Source organism: Phlebotomus papatasi, chromosome 1 (genome assembly GCF_024763615.1).
Source record: "Phlebotomus papatasi isolate M1 chromosome 1, Ppap_2.1, whole genome shotgun sequence".
NCBI lineage: Eukaryota > Metazoa > Arthropoda > Insecta > Diptera > Psychodidae > Phlebotomus > Phlebotomus papatasi.
In genome coordinates this window covers 17552142-17565065 of record NC_077222.1, presented here as the reverse complement: position 1 = coordinate 17565065, position 12924 = coordinate 17552142, and the positions used below count along the sequence as shown (strand labels likewise).

Below are 12924 nucleotides of genomic sequence, written 5' to 3'. Positions count from 1 at the left end.
GAAATTGCTCTGAGGTGCGTGGTAATTTAATAGGAGTCAAAGGGTTACCAAGTAAATATTAATGGTTGATGAAAAATAAATTAAAAAAGATATTGTGTCAAACTCGTCTCACTGCAGGGCTTTATGACATGTTGCCAGGAATTTAAGGAAACATCGTCAGTTGCTTTATAATCGGAATACGTTTGCTAATGAAGTTGCTTTACAATAGCTAATGTTTAGTTTTCATGATTTTTCATGATAACTAGACTTGATGAAAACCTTCATCTTACTTTAGTAGGTACTCTTTGTGTTCTCTTGATAGCAATATTTCGTTTTTTTGGAGATTTTACTCAACAGATCTTCTCCTCATGTATGTTGTGAACCTGATATTAAAAAATAGAGACACAATCTATTGAAATGAAAATTAAATTCACTAAACAATTTCACTGTAACACTAGGCATTTTTAAAGATATCCTTGGTGAAAGGTGTGAAAACTCTTGAAAAAGCTGCACGGAAAGCACTTTTTATTTATCAATAACAAAAAACAGCTGATTGAGCTTTCGAAGAATTATTTTTGTGCGCCAGAAGGTAGGCAATTGTCACTCAGAGAAAGTTCAGAGCGATATTTTGTGCGCCAGAAGGTAGGCAATTGTCACTCAGAGAAAGTTCAGTGCGATATTTTGCGCGCCTGAGAGTAGGCAAAATGACACGGCGAGAAAGCTCAGTGAGATATTTTTATTTCGAAAGAACAATTTCGAATCAAAATTCCCCCCATAAATACCGCCTATGGAAGCCTTATGGTCTTAGTAAAAACAATTAAAATGGTCAGTAAAATATTTTATTTCGTTGAGTAAAAAACGCTAAATTGATAAGAAACTAGTACATGTCATAGCCAAGATATGGTGTTCAATTTCCTTGCTGGTAGTATCGTAGTTTTTTGACATACCATTCATAACATAAGCTTTCTATCGTTTTTCTGGCGATCGGAAGCAATAAAACAGTGCTAAGACGGCGGTGGACACACAAGAAAAAGATAAAAAGACATAATGGGATGAATAAATAAAATTTAAATAATTTTAATTGAATTTGAAAAATGCATGTTGCTCAGTTAAAGAATTTTGTTCAATTTATTCAAAAATAATTTTCAAGCACAGAATTGAACTCTGAATATGTGAATTGCTTTTCAAGCAATTCACAAAGTGTTCTTCACTTCGCCATGTCTATTTCTTTTAAGAGATTTTTCTGGTGAAGAAAATATACTGTCATCTCCTTTTTAGTGCAATAATTTTAAAAATCACTTTAGTGTGGTGGCAACTTTTCACCCCTCAAGAGACAATTTTTGCTTTATATTGCCTTTAGAGGAGACAGAGAAAGAGAGACATTTATTGAGATATCACATGTGATGGCTTTATTTATTAACAGTCTGTGACATGAAATAAATTATCCATTTTTTGTGGACCCAAACACATCACTTCCCAATTACATTCAATCCCTCGAGATACGATTAGGGATGGTCCATAGGGTAAGATTTTTTCTTTGCACGAAGCCTCAAAACAGTTCGCAAAACCATACCACAAAAACTATTTTTTGTCCACATTAAACCATGAGGAAATTTATTATCTACGAATGATTTACTTCACATACGAATCCCTCTGATATGAAATTCAGGGCAGTATTTCCCAGTTTTCAAAATGTTCTGTAGAGCGTGAAGAAATGGAATATTGTGATTTAAATTGAGCTCTGAATTTTCTCCTGAAAGAGTAATGAGTGTCTCTTGCGGTGAAATTTCCGCATTTAGCCTAGTTTTTTTTTGCCCACATTCAATTCCAAGACGATTTCAATATGCTCCATTGCAATATTTTATTCATCACGAATTGTCACAGAAGTTAAAAGCACTTTCAAATAAATAATGATGCACTGAGTAAAAATATACAGGATTTGCCGAAAGGACATCACGTTTAATATATCTCACCCAGAGGCAATTTTGAGAACAATTCTATGGAAAAATTTAATTACTCAGTCAGTTTTCAACTCCATCCGTTAATAATTCATGTAGAAAAAATAGCCAGAAAGTGCTTCTGATTTATTGATTGTTTCTCTGACAGTGGAAAACAGAAAATCCCGAAAAAATTCAGTGGAAAAACCCAAAAAAAAAACTTTTAAAGGGTTCTCGGAGGTGTGATAAATTCATATATGAAGAAAAGCCACATGGTGGGCCTATTGAATAGAACAATGTGGAATACATTCAGTGTCTGTATGTCTGCAAATTGGAGTTGAAAATGTTTTGTGGTGTCAGAGGGTGGCATAGACAGGAAGTCTTTGTGATGGAATTGACATTAAAGATATGGCATTTTTCTCCCGTTCTCACGATCACTTTCACCAAACACGCGCACCCACCTTTCATTGGCGAATGATGGAGAAAAAAAAAACTTTCGAGAGTTTTTTTTCCTTCTTCACCCTCTACGGCTTTCTTGAGGAATTTCCCATTTTCTATCCCGGAGGATGGGGTGTTCTGGTGAGACGCACACCTGTCACGTGGAGTCTTATGTACAGTTTTTGTGCTCTTGTCTTGTCTCCAAAGCAGAGTTGCCAAGTTATTAGATAGGAGATCATGGGAGATTAGGAAAGTTCCACATGAACATAATAAGCTCTCAAGCTTCAATATTTAATCTACCCCTACCCTTTCTCCATGGGACTTACTTTGTACTAATCCTAGGGTTAATCATCTTATAGATCAATATGTAGTGTTTAAGGAATTGGTTTCTTGATTCAGTTATACGTAATCTAATTGATATATCATGGCTTACACCAAATGGCAAAAACAAAATTATTTTTAATGGAATTTTTGTTTACTTTAAACCTAAAACACATTGAGTATTATCATATTCGTGTGTACATTTGAATTCTGACATAGGGTCGGAGGAACGTCTGTTCGACTGGGAACCCCTGTTGATACTTTTGTCAAAATGTTAAAAATTATTTATTGTATCTAGTAAAATATAAGTAATATAACGTTTTTTCTGTAATATACCTTTTACTATAAACAGAGATGTTCAAATTTCATATCCCAAAAGGTACAGAGTATAGGGTGTCAATAGGTGCTGACGTGCTGACACGAGTTCTTAAAGTGTCAATAGACGTTCTTTTCACCCTACCCCAAGTAAAGTTAGAAATTTGCATCGGATAATCTTAAAAGCGAGAAGATAAATCTCAAATAAATACAGTGATGAATCGCAATACGTTTAATAAGACTGATTTTTTGCAACCATTTCAGAAGTTCTTGTTACACGGAATATCAAAGCTCAGATTATTGAGCTCATATCAATAAATTCTGAAGAATCTTGTCCACTGCAAAGTAAGTGTTTTTCAAAAACCGTCTCCAAAAATCAGATGTCAAATTCTGGGACGCAACTAGTCACAACTGGTTACTGCATGGTTTGTCTATTTCGTTTGTTGATTGCCTGGCTAATTGGAAATTTACCTACACAGAAAAAATATTTTGTAAAATTCTTCGTAAATGTTTGTGAAATCCTATGGCAGAATTACGAAATGCTCGAAAATCGTATAACGCACAAACAAGTTCGTAAAATTTTATACTTTTTCACAAACATTCTTCGTAAAGTGATCTTTTGACGAACATTTTTTGTACTTTTACAAACAATTGTTCGTAAATGTTCGTAAACACACAAAAAAAATATTCGTAAAATTTTAACATTTGTTCGTATTTGTTCGTAAATTTTTGCCAAACAAAAAGGAAGGAGGAAGGAGCAAGGAAGGAACCTCCACGCGTATTTAGGGCTTTGATCGGAACTAAATCGGTGCTCCTGGACAGTCCCCGAGGACTGACTAATACTTCCACCACGAGGCTTCTCGATACAATTAATAATAATAATAATTCATTCACTGGACTAATCCGTTACCTTGTTCGATACGGCTTCTGAAAAATCTTTAGCTGCCAAGTTTAAAATCCGGGACCTCACAATTATATAGATTATAGATACTACACTACCACCTGATTCACTCAAGCTCGTGTCGAATCTTCAGTCAATGTTGAAAGTAATTTTAAAGAAATTCCTAACGATATACATGATCAAAGGCGTGTAATACGGGTTTCAGACATATTGTGCTAGACAGACTCACGGCTTCAGCTGACAGACGGCTTAACATAATTATAATCAGAATAATAATCAGTCTAAATTCCCATTATTTTTCTACTAAGTCGTCTCTCGACTTAAGTCGTACGTTTGACTAAGGCATAAGGGTCCAAATAAACTCGAACTGTTTCTCGTGAATATCGCTCCTTGGAAATTACGAGGGGCCAACTAATTTTCAGCCATTTTTCAGGAGACAGCATGAAAGATTCAACTTTGTGCAAATCAGTATCTCAATTTAATGACTGAATAAAAAACAATTTATTTCTTTTCTATTTGTATGAGCACTAATATAAACATCGAAACTTTTATATTTTTACCTTTCAAAATATATGTTTTCTAATGAGTTAGCTCCTTGTCGTTCCAAATTATGCGCAAATTTTGCTGAAATTAGAATGACAAGGGATCAACTTGCTTGAGTTAGTCCCCTGTTTCACAAAAATTTGAACGATGAATATATTTTGTGCCCCTTTACTTCAAACAAAATTATGCAAGTAATCAAAAAGATTAAAATTTTGAAAAACTTTTCTAATAACGAAATTTAATGACTTATATCATCTGAAAATTTATTAAATTGTCTTTCTAAGTGCATTAGAATCTCAAAATCACAAAAAAATGAGTTGACCCCTTGTACTTTCCAAGGAGCGATATTTAGTCAGTAAAATTCGACAGGGGCACTAAATGGGTCAAGCGGTAGAGCACTCGCTCTGTGATGCAAGTGTCCCGGGTTCGAATCCCCTTTAGGTCACCAGGAATTTTTCTGACGTTAAAGGTGTTCGGATTGCATCCAGTGAGCTTTCACTGCACTTGATTCCACGGGCATGGGACTGACAACTTCATTCCGTACAAGAAAAAAAATAATAATGCATGTGTAGAAATCCCCTTGCGGGAAGGCCTAGTTCCTTCATGGAAGATTTCTATTAAGATCTATTCAAGATTTCTATTAAGATTCACTGATAAAAATAAAAATAAATTTTATCCATCCCTTGCAAAAGGATCAAATTTGGATAAATTTGATCCTTTTATTTTTACCAGTGTCATAACGGCCATAATTTGAAATTTGTAAGTAATTGCTCCTCTTGAGAACGAGACCGCAACGAGGTGTTCGTAGAGAGAGGGCAGTCTTGGTTCGATCGAGCGAACGAGAGCATGAAGCTCCTTATTCCGGACCTTGAGTAGTAGATACATTGGTTATATGAAGGCCCAGGACAACAAACTGTCATACACCAAGGGTTTATGATCATCAAATTAGTGGTGCTTTGCATGTATTTCTTTTGCATAATCCTTTTCTGCCAAAATTTACAGGATAAATATAGTTTCGAGGATAAGTCTGAGTCTATTTGGGCCCTAATGATGAGCCATATGGCTTAATTTTTGTTTCTCTTTAAGCAAGGATATTGATAGCAAATAATACATTTAAATTTGAAAAACTTTCTCAATTATATTATAATAATTTAAATTTTGAGACCTTCACGAACTGATCTAAACCACCAGTCTTAAACTTGTATAACAACGCAATCGTAATTCCAGTATGTTTTTTTTTACTAATAACGACTTTATCGGTGCTAGTTGGGATGAAATTGACAAAATTCTTCCAAAAATTTTATGGCCTCTACACCTAAAACCTATAAGAAGTTTTCGTCAATATTTGGGATAGGGTAAAGTGGTACAAGTTGGATAGTGGTACAATTTGGACAGGGCTTTTTGTCTTGATAAATTTAGTACTTCATTTTTATTTGTATATTTTTAATGCTTTGGTTTTATAATTTGGTTCCTTGTGCTTAAAAACAAATATTGTATTGTATTTATCAAGAAAAAAGTCATGTCCAACTTATACCGGCGTATTGTCCAACTTGTAACACTAATTCCAAATTATATCACTTTACCCTACTGAAACAAATTGATTAAGCCTGTGTAGGAAAACCTGTATTTTTTTTCAATAATTCCAAATATGGACATAAATTTTTCTAGTGTGTAGAGGCCATTGTGGTTGTAATGCATGCATTCTTATCATTAAACTACTTTATTTTAAATGACTATATCAGTGTTTAAAACTCCAAACCACTTCGTTGTAAGATTGCACCATCATCATCACCATCAACCCAATGTACCAAGATCATCATCTATTAATTTGAAATACAACACTAAAAAGCAACTCTACAATCCACCCTCAGTCGTCCATAGAGACATATCGGGAACGCAAAAAAAAGAACAATTTTCTGTGTTTTTTTTTCTTTGCCCCCAAAAACCGCCATACCCACTGTATGGTTCTATACCGCGTGCCGCATTAAGGATATTAGCCACCATTAAATATTCAGAAGCAGCATATGCTTTTCTCATATCGCTAGTCGATTAAATATACATATCATTTTACAGATCCACCTGAAATAAGTGTGGAGACACCAGTTGTGTACTCTGGCGAGGGGGAAGAGGCCATGATCGTGTGTATTGTACATGGAGAAGCCCAACCAGAGGTAAGCCCAGCAGATTTTCCATCTTCATGTAAATATTTCAAACCATTTTTCTCATTATCATCTGTGACATAACACAAATGGAAGTTCTGTGGGGGGCGAAGGTATGGCCCCAAGACGCCATCCCTTGGGCATTGCTTTGAATGCCACTGACGCCGGTAGAGAAAAAAAAATGAGAAAATCAATATACGCGACAAATAATGTGGGTTACCGTAATCATTCATATGGGAAAACCTTCAAATGGGGGAGAAAATTACTTGATATTGCTTTTTCCTTACATCCATCCCAATCCCACTCCCCCACCAAACAAGTTCCATCAACCTCATCTAATGTAGCCACCCCGGAAAATGGAGAAAATTCACATTCTCCAAATTCAGACGCAAATTTGTTGACAAGAAAAATGTGTCAGAGAATGCCTTTCTATCCGGCATACAACCATTCCAGTTATATTAAACTCTGCCAGAACAAAACATCCTCATTTCAACCTCATCCACCTTCAATAAGGTGGAATAAATGGAAAAAAATTTGTCTCTTACTTCGCATGTTGGGGGTGATTTGTCCAAAGGGCAAAACTTTTGGGGGGCGACAAAGTGAGTTGGGCGCCAAAAAGTTACACCCTTAAGAATCTTGGAATGACCTGCAAATAGCTAAAAGGGTGGAGAACAAATCCCTTTTTAAATTCTATTACGAAAGACATCTGTCAGATTAACTTTGTTTACCTATTTATATCCATTTACAAATACACAATTTAATGCCCTTCTGGTCGAAGGAATTTACTAAAAAGGTACAACGAAGTAAGGGGAATGATTGGTACAAATACTCTCTTTCTCTTTCTCTGATGTATCTGCACTTGAGGAAATTTCTGTCAATTACTGAAAGGCTCCACCTGTAATTGATACTCAATCAATTGGGGGATACTGCAATGGAAAATTTATCAAACTTATTGAAATAATATTCCATCACAATAACCTGATTTCCATGAAATTCAATATGGTTCACTGCATAATAATTGACATTAGTTTGATAAACAATCCATCAATTTTCAAAATATACGGGTGTTATGTTTAACTGGAAAACGCATAATGTCAACAATTATTGCTAAATCAGTTACTTTCAATAACGGGCTTTCATATATTACAAAGATTACAAAGTCAAAATGATGGAATTCATATGCATTCCTGTCACAAATGGTAGGAAGGAGTTCCAGCTTTGCTGAATGTTCGGGCTTATAAGCTTCATTATGTGTCGTACAAATCGGTTACGTATTAAATGGCTCGACGAAGGACGTTCATCAAAAACGAATCGTATTTGCAAGTTCGAGCTTCACTCGAAGTTTTTCAGCAATTTTGCTATTTTTTTTTAGTATTAAACGGTTCATAACCGATTCATAGATCGTCTAAGAATAATACTAAATTTTAATAAGAAACTCGAATTTGTTAAACCGTATATCTCTAATAGGGGGAAGTTTTAGGACACCTAGGTTAGCCTTATGCTGAAAATAGACACTAGCTGATCCTATAGAACACTGAGCTCGAAAAATTTGGCGGTAAGTGATCAGCCCAAACTATTATACACTGAGGATTTAGGAATAAGAATTAGCGTCTTCAGCGTAAATTTCTTTTAAATTGACACACTTTGATCGATTAAAGACTTCTTAAGTGCAATACCAAGAGCTTTTTTGCACAGAAAGGCGCACTTTGACCTTCCCATTACTCTAATCTTTATGCATTTTAAAAATTTGCAACATTGCATATCATTACTCTCCATGTTTTTTCACCCAATTGACATTTCGAAAAGCACCCAAAAACACCCAAAGTGAAGCCTTTTATTTTCAGCACTGGCGCTGATGTCGCCTAATACCCGTAATTTCACTAGACCTCACGAATTTAGAAGATCAGCCTGATCTTCCAAATTTTGGAGTGATCCCTGAGTGTATCGACACCAATCCTAATCCTCATTTTTCGGGCTGATCCCTAAGCCGATCCCTGTGTCTATTTTGGGCTTTAGGGCCCACATAGACTCAGGCCAATCTTTAAGAATATTTAGCATACAAAATCTAGCAGTAAAGGATCCGGTAAAGGAATTTTTATGCAAAGGAGTTTTAATTGATGATCCTAAGCCCACAGTGTATGATAGTTTGGGATACAGCTTTACTGCTGAATTTTACAGTCTAAATATTCTAGAGGATCAGCCTGAGTCTATTTAGGTCTTTTCATACCGCATTCTTCATCGCTACCTCAAGAAAGTGTACATGATCGATTCCGAGACGTTTTCAAGAAAGATCTTAAATTTAATAAGCCACCTTGTCCTAGGCCTGCTCTAATTTAAGGCTTCGTCCCTCACTTGACTAGTACGAGTGATTCCCGTAACCGTTCGGAAGTATCTCATCACAGTATACTGTGACAGTAAAAAATCTGAATAGCTTACACTCGTGATTTCTTTTGGTCATTACGTAAGGGCCTCGACAGACTTGAGGATTAGCCGAGAGACGGCTTAGCGTAATTATAGTAAAAATAATGGTCAAACTACATTTACATCATTTTCCACTAAGCCGTCTCTCGGCTTAAGTCGTAAGTGTGTCTAGGGCATAAATCTCAAGATCATAGATGAGAATAGAAATTACCACAACTTTATAAATCGATATAATTTAGCCGAAAGACCAAGCTTGGCTTACCTCACTGTGCTTCTGGAAAGTTCATCAAAGTTCATACAAACGGAATTAGAATAACAATCGGAGATACTTGAACTTCTTCACCTGCTTCAACTGGACTCCAGTAACGTGTATGGTGAATTGTACAGGCTTTTGCGGTATTTAATTACCTTCGACTTAAGCCACGTCCCACCTTGATACAAATTTCAGCACAAACAATAACAGATAAGTCAAGCACATGTTGATACTTTTGTTCGAACGATCCCAATTGAACCAAATCAACTTCGAGGAGCAAATGAGAGCAATGCCTCACCCTGAGATCTTCAATAAATAATAATAATAATGCTGGCACAACATTCCATGGAGGAACTAGGCCTTCCCGCAAGGGAATTTCTAGACATGCATTATTATTTTTTCTTGTACGGGATGAGGTTGTCAGTCCCATGCCCGTGGAATCAAGTGCAGTGAAGCTCACTGGATGCAATCCGAACACCTTTCATGTCAGAAAAATTCCTGGTGACCTGATCTTCAATACCAATCGTTTATTGACTTTTATTGCGCTTCATCATTTAGTCCGTGTTCCACCGGTTCATATCCATTTTAAACCGATTCATAGATCACTTGAACGATTATTGCAAATGACATAAGTCATAGTAGTGATGCAATTGACTTTCGTTTAATAATAATCGATTCATTATTAATTTAGTCCTGAGTCCCAATAGCCGATTTAAAACAATGTACAGATCATCATGGCATAATTTGGAATGAGATCTAAATTGTAATTTTTATATTTTTCACTCCTTCAAATTGGGAAAAGAAAAAGGAAATTACGGTAAAGTAAAAGCCTGACATTTATCCCTCTAACGGGTAAGACCGCCTCCAGGCGGTCTTCACAAAAATCACATTTACTGCGACAATAAAGGTTTTATTTATTTAAAAGTGCTATAGTGTCCTCGGTAATAGTCTTATAAACATCTCTTAAAAGTTTGAACTCATTTTGACTCTACGTTTAGTTGCTATTCCCAGTTTTGTGTGACAGGTCAGAGAAAAAGCAACAAAAAAAATTTGTTCAAAAAACTCATTTCCAATTTCCATAAAAATACCTATTTAAAGTAATCTGACTAAAATAAATTTATTTTTACTGAAAGATATGTCATTCTACTTTGTATATTTTATTTAAAAAAATTGAAAAAAACTAAAAATGTGAATTTTAGAAGCAAAAAGAGTTTCAAAAAAATTTTATATTTTCTCACACAGCGCCTAAACTAAAAGAGATAATGAAGAATGGATGGTTTTTTCGATTTTATGGAATCATAATTATCCTAGAAAACATTGTTTTAGAACTTTTTTTCGCATATTAAAGAAAACACCGTTAGAGGGTTAATTAAACAATGATTTTTTGCTATTTTTATAAAGTCAAACAAATTTAGCTATAAAGTACAAGCCCTATATGCATATTGAAAGTCGTGAAACGTATGCTAAACTGCATGAATTTGCCCCATCCTTCAATATCAGGAATAGATAAATATGAGAATTGGGAGAAGACTGACAACCCAAATATGGAAAACCAGTTGTCAGAACGTAACTTTTACTAAATGTGTTATAAGATATTATATGCTTTTTTTAGAAAGTATTAGGCAGAATTTTTTCGAATGTTGATATAATTTATATAAATATTGAATTTCCAACGAGATTTTTTTAAACTTTTATTTTTTTTTTTATAAAAGGTTCCTTATGCAAAGCTGTGAATACAAGTTTTCAATATTCATTCCAGAAAGACAACAGTGTGCTTAACGATATTTATTAAAACCGAGTGAGTTACGAAGCTTACAAACATTTTTACATAAAATCTTCACGCGAATTCGACTCATCTGTTTAGAAATCAAAATCTTACGAAAAACAAGTCTGATAGAGAAAGCCATGAAGTGAATCACCCCAAACTATATCCCAAAGCTCTGACCTCCGATAAGAAGTCCCTCGATTATTTTCTTGCAATATTTGAATTTTCTTGCACAGAAGAAGAAAAAAAGCCAGAAGATAAAACACTGCACGTTCTTAAATCCTTCGTCAGGATTCCGAAGAAAATACACTTTTGTCCATGTTATTGAATTTCAATGAAAAAGCATCCCACCATTGAAATACATTCTTTTTACGACATGATGAAATATGCAAAAAATCATTTGAGAAAGTTAAATAAACTACCTTCACTTCTTTTCCTTGTTTTGAGTGCTCTTAATAATTTAGTGCTTGCTATAGGGAAAAAAATCCTCAAAGGAGTCAAATTTACTGAAAGGATTCAATTTTCTCTTGCAATTGTGAATAAAAACACCCCCCCCCCCCATCTACTATTTCTGTCCTCTAAACTTTAGATATTCTTACTTCTTTCATACCACTTGGAACTTACCTTATTCAGCAAAAAAAATGTCTCAGACGGAAGAAGAATTTTTTTAATAATATCCATGAGAGTTTCAATTACACAAAGTCTAAGATGTTGTATGCAAATTAATGCAAAATATCATCCTTTTTTATCACATTCAATGGAAAATATGCCACAAGCTTCCTCAGTGGTCGGCTGAATCAATATTTTTACAGAGATTTTCTTCCTTTTCTTTTTGAATGGCTTTTTAGAAAAGAAAATTTATCCCTTCTGCAATTGTTTTATAGCCATAATTTGATTAATACGAGCTACATGAAGCATAAATCTGAACTAAAAGGCTACTAAATGTCTGATTTAAACAACTATTATTTTGCAAAACTAAAACCATTAAAAAAATTAACATATTCTTATAACTACAAAAATTGTAAAATGAAAATTTAACTGGTAAAAGAAATAAAAATATCAGTAAAAAAACCAAAAAAAAATCTGGTTTTTCGATAAATACCTATATTATTTTTTTAGTTCACCAAAAATACGTTATACATTTTTTCTAAAGATGTTTCAAATCGTATCATAATTTTTTCGATTTAATTTAGTAAAATAAATTATGTTTTATATAATTCTAGATTCTTTATTTTTTCTTATGTTCGTTGGCTCATAATCTAACTAATATAAGAACCAACTTGTCAGTTTTCTTGGTATAGATTATAATATTAGGGGAAATGTTCGTAATTTCAAACAGGATGCATATCAGCACCAATAATAGAAATTTGAAATCCAATATTTTCATTAGGAATTGAAGTTTTTTTTTATTATTTCCTTTTCAGAAGTGTTCTTTGAAAACTTGAAAAGTAGTTTATTGTAGTTTTGCTTTTTTAATATTAATGCTAATAGTCTCAAAAGTGAATAAAAATATAAACCTGAATTTGACTGTAATTTTGGACACTAGCTTGTTATTTTTGACAGCTGATTTATCGTAATTGGATTTCCACTGTTGTCTATTTCAAGGACAAAACTTACCAAAACCTCCTCCTGGTTTATGAGAAGGATCCATAGGATGCTCCAAGAAGTCCAGCCCGGAAACTTTTCATATAATTAATTAAACAGAGTTGACTTCGACACACCAAACGCGCAGATTCAAGTATTCCCTCTTGTTTTGCCGAGACTCTTAAGATTTTTTGCACTGTATCTTGTTCGTACAGAGATAGGGGAGAGCATACATGATTGAGATGCAGGTCGTTTGAGGCGCAGTGAATTGTTCCTTGATTATTTAAATAAATTTCCAGTGCACAGAA

The 12924-nt window shown here is 34.3% G+C and overlaps 1 protein-coding gene across 2 annotated transcripts in view; it reads left to right on the top strand.

The window, feature by feature from the left end:
• LOC129798039 (lachesin) overlaps nt 1–12924 on the top strand; it is a 334403-nt gene that overhangs the window by 297192 nt on the left and 24287 nt on the right. For both annotated transcript variants that reach the window (XM_055840988.1, XM_055840987.1), the window contains exon 8: nt 6508–6605. In XM_055840988.1, coding sequence (XP_055696963.1) covers nt 6508–6605 — 98 coding nt within the window. The remainder of the gene's footprint in view (nt 1–6507; nt 6606–12924) is intronic.